Consider the following 16,287-nt stretch of genomic DNA (forward strand, 5'->3'; position numbering starts at 1 on the left):
TCTTCAAAACATGTAAACTCCTATTTTATTACATCAATTACAATATTTTGCCACCCACACATATACTTATAAGGGATGCGGAAGCTTGTCAAAACTAGTCAGCCCAGAGAGACTGGAATGAAGATTGAAAAGGACGGGGGGGACGCACACACACACAGAGGAATTCAGATTTCTCCAGGCAAAGGAGAGGGGAATAGGTAGCTTTGCACCTATCAATTAAGTCTTGCAGGATCTTGGAAAGTCAGGGTATACAATCCTCCATTAGCCTCAGAAAAGGCCTTGAGGTAGTGATGTTATTTCACAAAATCTCATTAAATCTTGCAAGAATGCAGACTGTCATTACATTTAACAGACAGTAGAGCCAAGCCACTCAAATAAATTCCTTCAGTATTTCTTCTTAAATACAATCCAGGAAATTATTTCAGACAGTGTTTGTCACACAAACTTGGAATGACCTCATCCTAATTAACTATTTGTAAAGGAAGCCTGCTGTTCAAAGGAAAATCAGCCCTAAAGCTTGTGCTAAGTTCTAAGCTTTGCAACACTTGGGGTTGCTGGGTTTTCAGGGTGTCAGCATTATTAACTGCCCTCAGCAACCACACCCAGTTCAGTTTCAGAGTTAAAATGCAGATCTGGCCAGTGCCACATACAAGAAATACACATTCTTCCTGTGTTAGACATAAGACAACTATTCAATTAAACTAATGATTATTACAGAGAAAAATGCGTAAGTGCCCAAGGAAGGATTTAAATAGCTTTTGCCAAACCTACAATGTTTACACAGCCCTTACTCAGAAGTCAATGGGAGTTGGTGGAGTAAAATATGGCTAATTATCAGTATTTTTCTTTATAAATATGCAGTTTAAATCTAAGCATGCCCAAGAGGCTGACCCAGCCCTCATTCCATTCTGATCACTCAAAAAAATCAAGTGAGCACTAGCTGATATGACACAGTCATACTATGAATTGGTCTTGAAAGACATTAAAATCCACCTCCAGGATGGTGAATGTTTCTCTCCACCATTCTGTTCTCCTGATATAAGTTTCTAGAGCTTATTCAGGCAGTCAGTTAAATTACTACCCTTTTACAGATTTAAAACAAAACAAACAGAAATAGCCAAAGTTGGTAGTTTCAAATCACTTGGTTCTGTCACCAAAGCTGCATTGCTTTACCACTTGGTATCTATCACTCTTGTGTACTGAATGTGGAAGGTACTGCTCACTATAAAAGACAAAACAAAAGGCACAGTGTAATCATTTCTTGTTGCTCTCAAAAACCAAGAAATTCCCCTAAAAAGGAAAATTCACATCTAATTCGTGGATGTGCCATGTCAGAGCTGGAAATGTAGACACAATAAAAGGGAAACTTAGATGTATGTATTTTTTGATCACTACATTCAGAAAGAGACTCAGTTATTAAAGACGCTCATGTAACATTTTAAGCTTCTATTTTTATAGGTAATAAAGATGATAAAGATTTTTATGGATTTATGTTTGGATCTGTAAAACAACAAGAATCCCCAAGCACCATAAAAATAACAACACAGTAATATCCAGGCAGGATGGATACTTTCAAGGATCCTATGGATCACTTTTCCTTTAGATCTCTATGAGCACATCAGGGATGTAGTGGATACAGAACAGTGCCTAGACCCAGATGAAGTATTTCAGAAGAAGCAATGCAAGAAGTGAGTGCAAAAAGGGTACAAAATCTGCCCATGACATAAAGCCATCTAAATTACTGAGGACTAAAAAACTATGAGGAACTTCAGAAGGTCCCAAACAAGGCAAAATAGATGACAATATAACAATCAGTGAAATTCAGCTTGGTAAATGCACAGTAGGAAAGCAATTTTTAGTCATCCATCATGCAGAGTGTTACATCAGCCATTTCAAGTGCAGAAGGAGACCTCAGCATAAACAGACAGCTCAACTGAGATTACAGCACCTTGTGTTTCTACGATTCCCACTAATGACATGTTAGACTGCAAAGCAGACAGGAGGGGACTACTACAAAGAACATTTATCATTAACAAGAACTCTCAGAGTGATATTAAATCTTGCATATCATGACATACTCAGTCTTGAAAATCAACTACAAGATGATGCCTCACTTGGTGTGGTGAAGCTCATCCACATTCTTCTGAGGCATCTGGCATTGTGTACTGTCAGAGACCAGGTTAGACTGGATGAACCTCCATTCTGATCCAGCCTAGCAAGTTGTACATGCTTATGCTTTTGTTGCATTTTAGAGACAAGTATAGGTTTGGACATGGTTAACTGTGAATGACTGAATGTTAATTCTTGTCGAATCCTTACAATGAAGAAGGGAATTCACTTGGTTGATTTCATGGATCTTGTGCACATGATGTTACACATGCTAACACTGATGTTAACAATATTGCAGCCTCAAGTTCAGAGGTTGAAATCAGCATAAGCAGAATGCTGGTCTATTGCAACTGTCGTTTTACAAACAATGGTATGTATCAGAAGCATGATTAACGTGTGTTAAATGCATGAGCAAATTATGTTCACAGCTAGCAACTGTACAGGACAATGGACTGGAATATATATTATAATAAAGGACAGCTTGAGCTCACACGCTTCGACTTCTTGAATAAAAGGAAGCCTGAAAAATAAACCTGGTATCAAGTTGACCTTGTGACTGAGAGATCAGTGAGAAGGACTTACAGGAGAGGTAGATTTTGCAGGGAAAAACCAAACCCAGTCTTTTCAAAAGAATGTCATAATGAATGCTGTTCCTGGAGCTCCATCAAAGACAAGTTGTTCCTGTTGAAAAGATTTTCTCTTTTTGGAGCCAGAAACATGTAAGTAATAGCTATGTGGAAAGCACATGAAAGAACCACCCTTAAAACAAATCTGCAAGACAAAGTCAGTCAAAAGGTTACTGAATTTGCCCTTTACAGTTCAGACTAAAAAAAAAAACCAACCCATTTTTCTGAAGTATCTGATCTTCTTTGCTGGAGGATCTTAGGGCAACACCTTTGGAGGACCCATATGGTAGAGCTACCTGTCATTGTATCTGAAGGATTGTCCATTTGCCCACTTCCTGACACAGAACATATCACTACCAACAGACAGTGTTGTACTGAATCTAGGCAACCAGTAAGAGAGGAGAACCTTTGTGCACAACTCCAAATACAGCTATGCCAAGTGCACGGAAGATATATTAATCCAAAGTGTTAGTGTAACCACCAAAATATAAGGAACACAAATAATTGTATGTACACTTTAGAATACCTATCAACATGTCTAAAAGTTCAGCGTGCCTACATAGAGACATGCAAATTGCTGGTTGCGTACAGCAATTTTTTAATGTTACAAATAATTGTAACATAAGTTACAATTGCAATATACAGAAATGGCTGCACCATTTTAGTACCATCAGTAATGCAGACAGTGTTTTGGGGTTGCCTTTACCAAATACAAGTGCTGAATCAAACATGAATGGTGTATAAACTAACAGATGAAACAACTGACGACTGAAAGAAAACCAACATATGAGAAACCCGTATTCCAGACAGAAACAAAGGTGATTCACAAGTAGTAAATCTCAGCACTTCTGCTGAATATTTTGACCTCTGTAGTGGCCAATTCCTGTTTCTTTTTCTCAGATCTCGGATGGAAACCTCAGGTATCTACTTTAGGATCGCAAATTCTCACCAGATGGAATGCCAGTAAAAGCACTTGAGCACTGCACGCAGAAGTCTCTTTTGTGTGTTAACCTTTTCAATGGGCCTTTTTAGCCCATTTCGGTGTAATGAAAGATACAAAGGGACAATAAGTAATTCTCTGCTCAGTTTACAAAGTGCATCCTACGTAGCAAGTATTACTTGCAGTTGCCAATTTGACCAAGAGATGGTACTACGCGTATACAGAGCCATTACAAGGCAGTGGTGATGGGATAAATACCTGCTTGTATCTAAACCACTCTCTGATTTAGATGTTCATAAACACGTATACTGCAAAGGTGCATTTAAAAACACTGATCATGCAAAGAAAGTCAGAAGTTTGAGCACAATCAATTGGCTTACAATTTGCATACGCTTAAAGAGCATGCCATCAGTCATTATATACTGCGTTTAGCTCTTTACATAAAAAACAAGTTCAAGACACATACTAAAATCACACATAATTGACGTTGAAAAATGTATATTGACAATAAACTTACAGAATTTTCTGGAAGATCTCTCCAATGTGCTTATATTTAGTGTTTCTCAATTTCTGCAAATCTGGTGACCTCCATGCTTCCTAATAAAAATCAAAGCAGTCAAAGCTTACATAAGGCAGCAATGTGCCCTTGCCATAAAGAAGGCTAATGATATCCTGGGATGCATTAGGTAAAGTATTGCCAGCAGGTCAAGGGAGGTGATCCTTTCCCTTTATTCAGCACTGGTGAGGCCACACCTGGAGTACTGTGCCCAGTGCTAGGCTCATCAGTACAAGAGAGACATGGACATACTGGAGAGAGTCCAGCAAAGGGCCACAAAGATTTTGAAGGGACCGGAGCACCTCACATATGAGGAAAGGCTGACGGAGCTGGGACTGCTCAGCCTGGAGAAGAGAAGGCTCGGGGGGGCGGGGGGGAACCTATCAATGTATATAAATATCTGAAGGGAGGGTGAAAAGAGGACGAAGCCAGGCTCTTTTCAGTGGTGCCCAGTGACGGGACCAGAGGCAATGGGAACAACCTGAAACACGGGAGGTTCCCTCTGAACACCAGGAAAAACTTTTTCACTGTGAGGGTGACTGAGCGCTGGCACAGGTTGCCCAGAGAGGTTGCGGAGTCTCCATCCTTGGAGATACTCAAAAGCTGTCTGGACATGCTCCTGGGCAAGCAGCTCCAGGTGGCCCTACTTGAGCAGTGGGTTGGACAAGATGACCTCCAGAGGTCCCTTCCAACCTCAGCCATTCTGCGACTCTCTGAAGGTGAATCTATACAATTAAGGCTATGCTGTAAATGACTAAAACGAAGAGAGTTTGTATTTAGCCTAAATGATGCTTATAAGCAAGCAATTGTGAAGTTTAATATGCAAATACTAAGAAAAACACCAAGCTTACTGGACTGTATTGTGCAGCAGCTATCTAGTATAAACCCAAATCTCATTCTGGAATGGCTACAACTACCTCTGAATGCATCACTGCTTATGTAAGATACAGGACCCTTTTTCCTATTGAATATGTGCCTACACTGATCTGTACTTGCTATTTTATGGTCTAGTCATTCACTATCTTCAGATTCCTCTACAACTTTTCCAAAGCTGCCTCCCTCATCTTTACTACTCAGAATAACTGAGCAAGCTTTGCCACCTCATGTCTTTTTATCAGCTTCTCAAATTATTCATGAATTTGTGGAAGATCATAGATTTCTGCAAAACTACTGGTGACTGACACCACAGTGAAAACTGTTTATTTCTGTCTTATTTCCTGTCTTTTGACCAATTATTTATCAATGCAGTGACCTTCCTTTTATATTACACCAACTTTAAGAATGTATTTAGTCCAAGTCTCCAGTGTTGTATTTTTAAATAGTCTGCATTATGCTACAGAAATTCTACTATTTTTAGTTGTTGCTTTTAGCAAGTTTCCTCATTTTGAAGTGGTTTCACTTTTTTGAATTAGGCACAATGGCAATGGATGTATTGACTTTTTTTTTTTTTTTACTCCTTGAAGGGTTTAGGATCTAAGTAGCTTAGCATCAATGTGGGAGAGCAGCTCTTCAACATTTACATTTGAAGTGCATTCTGTGCATTTTTTAGAGCCAAGTTAAGATTTGCATTTCCTACTCTGGGGTCCCTAATGCACAGCTCTTTGAAGAAATTGTCACTGGCTGTCTTTAAAGGCCTCACATCCCGCTGTGGAATTTAACATCATCTGTAGGTAGGAAAAGTCACCCCTTTCTGTGGGTCTCTTTAGTGTGGTCTGAGAGATAAGAGAGTCCTCAACTTCTGCACAACAGGCCAGCACGATAAGCTGAAGGAGAGGTGGCAACATCACGTCCCACCCTGTATAAAGAAATCGAACAAACAACTTCGCAAGTGGATAATTTTTAAAGAAAGCTGAAGGAAGGAGCCATTGCCCACCAGAACAAGCAGGAGCTGAAGACTTTCACGGTACAGGGAACTAGACATGGGCCAAGGTAAGCAAAAATCACTTTGGTTAGTCCCAAGCATTTGCCAGTTTTCTGTCAGGAAAAGCAACTGTCCCTGCTCCAAGACAGTGTTCATGAGGCTTGTAGAAGAGGTGAGCTTCTTACAGGGCAGGAGCCAAGAAAGTGCTCTAAAGGCTAAGGGAGTTCAATTTGCATGGAGGACTGCACAAAAGGGGACAGCAAACAAAAGCTGGTATCAATACCTAAGAGGAGTTTGAGAGAAGCAGTAAGAGGCAGCTAAGGCAGACATGTGAGAGTTTGGAAGTAAAGGCAAGAGAGTTATCCTTAACATAGGGGATGGGGAGCAGGGGGTGGGGGGAGGTAAGCCAGACTACAAAACTAAAGCAGAGATGACTGTTTTAGCCACTTGAGCAAGGAGAGGATCCAGGTTCCAAGCAACCTTGAAGAAACTGACAGTAAGATCCATGAAAAGTCATGTGAAGGAGAGGGAGCCAGACTGCATATGACTCACCAGTCTACAAGATAGCCAGAAGAGACATCTTCATCACAGAGAAGAAAATATATGAGGTCAGAGCTGGCTCTCTAAAGCTTAAACTGGTGCAGGGCTGTGAACTGGGACAGCTGTAAAGGGATTTGAAAGCCAGACCAGAATCATTCACTGAAAGGAATGCCTGACAAAATTCATACGGGAAAAAAGAAACAAAGCACACAATCCAGTGAGACTCCCACAACAAACACAGAAGGAACAACAGCAATGGGAGAAGAAAGGTATCAATGCAGAGGACAAGGGAAGTTAGACATAAGGAAAGAGCAGACCAATGAAAACTGCAAAGAGTAGTAGTCGTGACTTTAGCACAGGAGCGATGGCTTTAGATAGCAGGGAAATGCTCTGTGGATTACTTTTTTTTTTAGCTGGAACAAAGGGAGGAGCCTGGGTCAGCAAGGGGAGGTAGGTGACAGGATGTGTCATATAAGGGGCAGCAGTTACAACCCACAGGTTCAAGGATCTCAGTGGTGAGTTGGGAGCTGAAGAGATACGTGAGGTCAGGATCATCCCAAGGCTGAGACAAACCAGGGTGTTACCTGCTTCTCAGCAAGAAGTCTGGAAAGATTCACACCACCACCAAAACCAGAAGAAAAACGCAAGTACATGATCACAGCACAGCCATTGAGCACTGAATTGGGTGCTTGTAATTGTGACAATTTTTTTCTTCTTCTGGTGCTGGACAGAAGCATGCACGATGTGTATAATGCATGTGTAGGAGACAGGAGGAGGAGGAGCTCTTCTGTCTCCTGCAGCTCTGGGTGTGAGATTGCCAAGTAATGCGGTGCAAAGAAGGAACAACAGGTGTTTGATTTGCTGTGATCCAGCATAGTTCCAGGACTATACAGCCACATTGCATTCGAACCAGCAGTGAAGTCTGCACCAGTTGCTGGTCTTTGGTGCATATCAGACATACATAGTGCAGTAACTGCTGGAAAAGCTTGCACCCATCTTGCAAGTGGGGTGTAATTGCTTGTCTCCTGTGCACAATTTCGACCACATATCGATGTGGAGAGATGCTGCTTTGAGTGCCATCAGTGCCCTTGAGTACACAGAGTAAGACTCCAAATGTAGTCACAGTGCATGCTCAGTGCTAACCATAAAATCTGTATCATTTGAATGCTCAGGTCTGTTCCATGTCCTTTCCTGGGCAGGAAGGAGCTTTTGCATAATCACTTGGTTCACTTGATGATTCCAAGGTATAAGCAAAGGCAGCTCATTAGCCACTTGACACAAGAACAACCAAGCTCAGAGTGAAGGCCCTTACAGTTACTGGGCAGCAAGTCTCAAAGGCAGGGGGGCACTGTCTGAGTGGAGGAACGTATGATCAGCTGTTTGTGTGTCTCAGGATGTGGCCCAGGGCCAGACTGCGGGTAGCTCACAGCCCCAAACTCATGCTGTATCTTCTCACACTACAGGTCTGAGCATCAAAAAATGTGATTTCAAGATCACAATGAACAACAATAACCACCACACAGAAGAAATCAGCACTGAAAGGCTTATGGTGAGGCGGGGGCAGCCATTCACTATCACCGTGAGCTTCTCAGCTCCAATACACAGCTACCTGCAGCAGCTGAAGAGGACCTTCCTCATAGTACAGACAGGTAACATCATTACCATACCTATCGGAGCTCTGGTCCTTCACCCACCTGAAGAACAGAGCTGGTGGCAAAAGCCATCTTCAGAGCTGGACAGAGGTGCCCACACATAGAAGTGAGGCCAGTGAACTGTTTATCTAAGGCAGCGTAGGGTCTCCTGCTGCTGGGACTGCAGGGTCAAAACTAGATCTCTTTCCAGAAGAGACACTGCAGCACAATAACCAATGCAGGTTCACTACTCTATGACTTGAAAGTACTCACAGGATCTCTCCTCTCTCTCCTGGCTTTTGGTTTAGGAATGTTCAAACTTAGCTAGCCTGTTACAGGTGTTTTCTGTTACAGAGTGTTTTCTAGTGAGACACCTGAGAAGGGCAGCAGCATTCAGGCCCAGCTTATTTTACCATAATCTGAGCATTTGGCTGTGACTTTTGTTACAAAACACTGAATCCCAGGAGCACCAGGTCTGCACCATTCTGTCTGTTCCAGGTTTCTACAAATCTATGAAATACACATCCCACTTTCAAACATAGAGGCCTGAGTGCAATACTAACCTTAGGAAGATTCACTAGGCATTAAGCTGCTAAAGGGGTAAGACTCTCTCACAAGAAAGGAGAGCTATAGCTCCAGATATAGACAAGGTCCCTGCAATCTGCATGGGGTGAGGATGCATGTCTGGAATAGACACAACCAGATCTCTTTGGCTGCAGGATCACATCCTTCCAAAGCAGATGGAACCCAGACTGAATTTCCCATCTCCAGCCTGGGAGACCAGAAGCAGTGGAGCGCAGCACTGGAAGAACAGGACCCATGCTTCTGGACCATCTGTGTGAACACGCCTGCCAATGCTCCCATTGGCCAGTATGCTCTGCTTTTACATGCCTCCAAGTCTTACCATCTCCTGGGCAACTTCACCCTTCTCTTTAATCCCTGGTGCCAAGGTATGTGGTCAGAAACAGAAAGGCAGGCTGGGATCAGTCACTTCACAAAAACAGCTTTTGAGCTCTGGCACTCTGCCTCCATGGAGTTTGAGGCTGACTCACCTAGTGCTCCCCGCCACTCCTGCCCTGCTCCTCACAGCACCTTAGGAAGGAGGTAGGGGCTAATAAAAGCTCAAAGCTGCCTGCCTCAGCACTTCTGCCTTGTTCCTGGAGTACTCCACTGCCAGAGCCCTGTTCTCCTGCTAAAGGAAAAATATTTGATAAAGTGTTTCCTATAATGAAGATTTTAAGATGAGTCAAGATTATAATCGGACTGATTAAGGCCACTGTATCTTTCTTAGGAATAGAGAAGTCAACAGCCAGGAGAGTAAAAGAGCTAGCTAGTGCAATCGCCTAGGTCTGGAGGAACTTTTTGAACAAGGAAACAGAGATGACAGTGAAATTCTTTCCTGTCTGATTCAGAATCTGTGGTATTTTTCCAGGGTAGAATGCCAGGGACTGCCAAAGTCCCTGCAGTGCAGTGGAGTCTGCTGATGTGAGAAAGATACAAGTGCATCTGAGACCACGAATGCTTTTTTCCTGATGCTTTTTTCCTCTAATCTAGATGATGAGGTGTTCTTGGCTAATGAGGCACAGCGGCAGGAGTACATTTTAAACCAAGAGGGTGTCATCTACTGGGGGACTGAAAACGCAGTCCTAACACAACCCTGGGACTTCAGCCAGGTAAGCAAGAGGTCCAATACGCCTGTGCTCTTTTACAGCCACCAGCAGAGGAAGGATGCGTATCTCCTGTGTGTACAGGACGCTATCCATTTCCATACTGTGGCTTTGATGAAAGAACTTGCTCTCTGCACTCACTGTCTTTGTCTAAGACTATGCAGGAGAACAGGGACCTGTGTATGAAGTCCCACAACCCAGTATATGGAATTTTAGCTACCTTCTCAGGCTGTTCTCTATGAAGAAATGCATTGATCTATATCTGGGCTTTGTGTGCCTTCCTTTCATCAACAGATATAAAAGCATTTAACAGAGCTTACTAATACTGTCTCTATTTTACAGGTAAAGTGAGGACAAGTAGATCTTCCGATTTTCCCAAGGCCATCTGTCACAGCCAGGGATTAGAATGGGATTTTCTTCCACTTTAGTGCCACCAGATCACAAAAGTACCCCTGTGCCAACCCAGAAAAGCATCAATTTCCCTCAATCAGGGGATGTGGTATCATGCTAATGCATTTCCCACCTTGCTTCAATAAAGCTGTACGTCTGCCTTTAGTATGTTGTGCTCCCCCTCCAAATCTCTGCCTGGAGCTCTCCTCCACAGCCCACTTATATAAGACTATCAGCAGAAAGGGAGAAATAATCTGCACAGTTACAAACCTTTGCAGGGACTCCAGAAAATGTTCAGGCCAAATTTCCTGAAATGATGTGTTGTTATTTCAGTTTGAGCAGGATATTGTTGACATCTGCTTCACACTGCTGGATGTAGGTGAACGCCATCAACGAGACAAGGATCACACTCAGCGCAAGAACCCTATTCACATCTGCCGCACAGTTGCTGCCATGGTAAGGAGAGCAGACAGCAGCCCTGTCCCTAGCAGAGAACACCCAAATGCAGAGTGAAGGCTAGCATCTTCTCAATCCCAGTTTATGGCAACCTACTGACCAAAGAGGAAGCCTGCCCAGGGCTGTTCCAAACAACACCTCCTGCCTGTCTCCAGCCCTTCCTGATATTCCTGCAGCAGACAAGTAATGCTGCAGCAGTTTCCTAGCAGTGACAGTACACTTACTGAATAAATCTCAGGGGAGACTGTTGGCACCTGTTCTGCTCAGCCATGACCTTCATGCTTTGCACAAAAAATCCTTTTGGTTTCATCTGCCTTGGGAGTAGCTTCATCAAACAGGATGAGGTGTAGCTACCAAAGAGAGGCAATTCCTTAATCCATCTTTCTCTCCTCCTTCCCTGCAGCTGAACTGCGATGAGTTTAGAGGAATCCTGACAGAATGTGGGACCAGGCAATACTATAACGGGACACCCCCTTCCAAGTGGCTGGGAAGCAGCCCCATCCTCCGGCAGTGGGTTGCAATGCAATGCAAGCCTGTCCGCTACGGGCAGTGCTGGGTGTTAGCTGCAGTCATGTGTTCAGGTACAGTAGTGGTTCAAAGACTTTTGTGTTGAGCAAAGCCTTATTTGGTCTGCAGAACCCCTAGTATATGCCTAAATTCCTGGATTAACACAGATCCCAGTAACATAACCTTTAATCTTTAGGTGAGAGGCAGATCCTCAGAATTTCCTCATCAACATTCAGCATCGCTAGCTTTGAGATAAAAGAGTATCAGTACACACCATTCACTGAACGCACCTATGATAGCTTATTTCCTGAGGGGGCAATGCCTCTTGCAAAGTCCAAACAGCAGGCCTGGTGCCATTCCTAATAGGCCTAACATCAGAAAAGGCTCTACATCTATCAGCAGAGGTATCCTTAGGGCAGGATGCACAACTGATTCACAGCTCGCTCTTCTGCACAGTTCTGAGGTGCCTGGGAATTCCTACCAGAGTGGTCACAGGCTTTACGTGGGCTCACAACACTAACGGCAGCCTGAGTGTGGATGAGTATTATGATGAAGATGGGACACTGCTTACACAAGACAAGAGTGCCCGTGTCTGGTAAGAAAACATGGCAAGAATTTGAGACAATACCTGGATCTAGGAAGTGATGAGGGGGGAAAGAAAGAGGTAAACAGCTGCAGGGAGGTGGATAGGAGACAGCTCAGCCGAGATCCTGTCTACATGACCTGTTCTTGAGAAATTGCCGCAACCTAAACTGAAGAGTGCCCTATTACTAGGGCCCACAAAGGAAGAATGATAACCTGGTCCAGCTGGAGAAACTCCACTTGTGTCAAAAACCATGGTCTCTGCTCTCTTCAACATGCACTGAGCTCTCTCAAAGGAGCATTACTTGGCTGTGATTTGGCTAAAATTTTACTGTACCTCAGGGCTCAGTCCCTTGGTATAAGCACATGATGTTGTCTCTTGCAGGACCTTCCACGTTTGGAATGAATGCTGGATGGCTCGAGCGGACTTGCTACCAGAGTACAGCGGGTGGCAGGCACTGGATGCCACCTGCCAGGAAAAAAGCAAAGGTAAGATATCAAAGACGGGCTTGGGGGCGGGGGGAGTGGAGCGGGGAGCAAATAAAGCAGTTCAATATTCCTCTCTTCCCCAACTTCCAATGGAAGGATGCAAAAGGACAGGGACTCACCCTGTTGACATTAAGCACAAAATCATCATTCATGTTTGGTTTGTGCAGCTTGCGTAGCTCTAATTGCTCTATCACAGCACTGCTCCCTAATGTCCTCCTCAACTAGATTCTTCACCACTCCCAGTATAGGTCTAAACTAGGTATGGGTCTAGTTGGTAAAGCATCTGAATCTTAACTGGGCCACATTTTCTCTTCAGGTCCATCCTTCTGTGGGCCAGCCCCTGTTCAAGCCATCAAGGAAGGGGACACAGAAGTTGATTATGATGTCTGCTACTTCTTTGCTGCCATCAATGCCAAGTGCCAGGTCTGGATACAAAAAGCAGATGACACCCTCAAGCCAGCTCTCGGTGGCACAAAGTACACTGGCAACAACATCAGCACCAAGAGTGTGGGCAGTGAACGCTGTGAGGATATCACACACAACTACAAGTATCCTGAAGGTACAGGGTAGGCAAGTGCCTGAGCACATTCCCTGCCAGTGTTACAAGTGAAGAGTAAAAGACTACAGAGCAGAGCCATACCAGAGCATTAGGGTCATCCACTTCTCACTACTTCTCTTTCCTGAATGGCACAAGAACACCTTACTCTTGCTGTCTACAGAACCAAAGCACATGTCATACCCCAGATGTCATCCTGCTTAATTACATTAACCAGCTCTCTAGAAGGCCAGGCCTTTCTTCACCAGGCACTCTCCTGTCTGGAAAACCTTCTTTCCTGATTTCTGTTACCTGTACACTCTGTACATTCACCTCCCATTACCCCTGTAATATATATAGATATATTTCAGACTCCAGCTGTCTGAAAAGGACTGTTGTGCTCCCAGATATTGTCTAAATCCCTCCCTCAAAAAGTAGCTCCCCCTTCAGAATTGATTACTGGGTACTGTTTCCCTGACCCAACCTTATCGTCTCATCTTAGCCTGTGGTATGTTGTCTGCTTGGCTGCAGTCCATCACAAAAGAATATAGTACTGTGCCCTAGCTACAGCTACAGTTAAAGAGGCAACTGCCTCTTTTACTCTGACAGATGTTAGCACCAAGGTGCTTTAAAAACTATGACAAATCTTTCCAAGTAGATGTATCTTTCAGGTACATCCAATGAATGTCCTGTCAGCTGAAATTCTCAAACTGCTCCAACCAGAAGCACAACAGGATATCTCTCTGTGCTCTTAGAAACAGTTATCTACAGTACTGCCAGGATAATTCAACACCACCCTTCTGCATTTACTGCTTCACACTAGTAAACAGGAAAGAATACTAAAATATATGCTCCCTTTTTTGTGACAGGTTCTCTTCAGGAAAAAGAAGTACTTGACAAAGCCTACAGAAAGATAAAGAAACTTGAGACAACCAGTAGCAGGAGTGAAACACAGTCTAGCTCCATTCCTACTGCCCTTGAAGAGCCAGTTAACCTTTTCATCCACCTCCAGTCGAAGAGTTCTCTGCTACTGGGACAAGATATTCTGCTTTCCATTGCAGTGTTTAACCACAGTGGTAGAGAAAAGGCTACTCATCTGGTAGTGGGGGCCCAGTCTCTACACTACAATGGTGTGCCCATTACCCAACTTTGGAAGGAAGAGTTTCATTTTATCCTCAAAAGCAATGAAGGTAAGGACTCCACTGGGTGCATGGCTAGAAAAGTATATCTAGTCCTCTCACTTGGGGAAAAATGCACTTAGCCCTAAGTTTACAAAAGGTTGGCTGAATAGTTGATTGTAGGTGATTGAAATAAAACACTTTGGCGACATCACCTTAGAGATTTTGAATCTGCAAATCCAGCTGGGATCACTTAAGCTTTTAAATGCTGAGCTTTTAGTACAATGTCAGGCACTAAACACTCCTAGGTGCCATGCAGGCTAAGACCAGACTGTACTCATCTGCATTGTCATCTGTATTTCACCACTCTGTATTCCAGCTAACAACCTGCAGGTCTTTGTGCCTTACTCACGGTACAGAAAAGAGTTGGGAGAGAACCATCTGCTTAGGCTGACTGCCATGCTGAGAGACGAGGACTCCTTCTACATATACTTTGCACAGGAAGAGATCAGCATTTGTCATCCCCCCCTCACTATTGAGGTTAGATTGGTCTATTATTCTGTTACTGCAGTAGTGAGAAAACAGCTTTCATAGTCATAAGCAGCAAAAAAATTCTGCTGGATTGAGTGGCTCTTCTCATGCTGTGTTCTTTCACAGCACTGAGACATCAGTTTGGGAAAGGTAAGTTGTGCCACACTGTTGTATACAGTACTGCCACTTCTACCTTGTCTATGTGTGAGCGTAAGGAAATCCTGATGACTCCTAACTCACTCACCAGTCTGGAAATCAGAGGCTGCAGGAGGAAACTACAGCAGAAGACTAGTTGAGAAGAAAGTAAGCTGGACTTTGCCTCTTCTGGCAACTGGCAGCTCAGGCTGAGACCTCTGGCACCAAAAAAATAATTTATCTCCCTTTAATCATAGAAGAATCTCTTTCCTTCTCTCAGTTTCAGCTCATTTCCTTTTTTCAACAGTTTCCAGAAAATGTGGTACAGTATCAGCCAAGCACAGCAAAGATCAGCCTCCTGAACCCTCTCACCGAACCCTTGGAGAAGTGTGTGATCATGGTTGCAGGGCGAGGGCTCATTTACAGACAAAGGAAGTACAAGTAAGTGCAAACTGATTGATCTAAGAATGGTAAATGGAAAAAGAGACACAATACAAGCTAGAGAAACCCTTGCACAGGAAAGGCTGTCCCCCAAAATAAGCGGGCACCAACATGGCAGGAAGAGACTGCTACAGCGTGAAAGCCCCAGGCATCCCGTCCTTTATTTACAGATAATACAGAAGATTTTCACACTGAAAAGGAAAAAAGCCGGATAACAGAACTTTCAACAGATGTGTAATACATAAGTTGAAGCCAGTATGACATTTGTGCGAAAGCTTCAACCCCAAAGGCCTAGACAGCAGAAGGAAAGTCCTCTGTCAACAAAAAGGGTAACAAGAGAAGTACCACAAGACTTAGGCAGAAATACACATTAAATAAGACAACAGTTATAGGTCACTGAAATGAGCTATGAAATTTAGAAATTATTTGCTGTTGAGAAATCAATTGCTTTTTAGCTAGCCACTTGAACATCCATAAGTGGGGTAAAACTATACTGTTTGTGACGTATCTTTCCACCCATTACCCACTGTCAGCAATAAAGACAGTCCCTGTGTACAATTTCAACAGTGTCTTTCCCTTCCCTACTAAAGAACCAGGCAAACCTGGCTTAGCCAAGAGTTATCCAAAAAAGCATGCTTTTCTTCACATGAAAAAAAAATCCAACCCATTTCTCTCAAGAAGCTGCATTAGGACAAAGTAACCTTAGATGCCTCCATGGGGAGTTCAACCCTCCTGTCACATATCCCTCCCAAACTACTGTCAGATCACAATTCCATTGTGGTAGTTTAGATAACTGCTAGCTGCCTTCTATTTTTTTTTCTTTCCTTTTTTTGGCACCACACTCCTGTCTAGCAAATGCACCTCCTGGGCCCTTGGAACTAGAAATACAAAGAGGTATGCTTCCTGTATAATCCCTCTTGCCTTTCAGGCTGGGCTCTGTGCAACCTAAAAGCATTCAACAGCTGCAAATCCCATTCACCCCCACCCAAGCAGGGCCCAGAAGACTCACTGCACATCTTACCTGCCTTCAACTCCAGAACCTGAAGAGCTACAAAACTATCGACATTGCAGCTGCCTGATGCCCAACTTAGAACAGGTCTTGCTGTCCTGTTTAGAAAAGAGTGATAGTGATCTGTGCCCTGAACTTAGGCAAGCATAGATGTTAACAGTTTA

At 43.5% G+C, this 16,287-nt stretch overlaps 1 protein-coding gene across 1 annotated transcript; it reads left to right on the forward strand.

The window, feature by feature from the left end:
• The first annotated feature begins 5,998 nt into the window (after positions 1–5,998).
• LOC143166918 (protein 4.2-like) lies at positions 5,999–16,226 on the forward strand. The gene is made up of 13 exons (XM_076351777.1): positions 5,999–6,160; positions 8,096–8,281; positions 8,983–9,213; positions 9,818–9,936; positions 10,654–10,776; positions 11,180–11,357; positions 11,740–11,878; positions 12,251–12,354; positions 12,671–12,913; positions 13,759–14,079; positions 14,387–14,547; positions 14,981–15,114; positions 16,043–16,226. The coding sequence occupies exons 1-13, from the start codon at positions 6,151–6,153 to the stop codon at positions 16,191–16,193; spliced, it is 2,100 nt and encodes a 699-aa protein (XP_076207892.1). The 5' UTR covers positions 5,999–6,150; the 3' UTR covers positions 16,194–16,226.
• Positions 16,227–16,287: the final 61 nt, after the last annotated feature.

Source organism: Aptenodytes patagonicus, chromosome 14, assembly GCF_965638725.1.
Source record: "Aptenodytes patagonicus chromosome 14, bAptPat1.pri.cur, whole genome shotgun sequence".
Taxonomy (NCBI): Eukaryota; Metazoa; Chordata; class Aves; order Sphenisciformes; family Spheniscidae; genus Aptenodytes; species Aptenodytes patagonicus.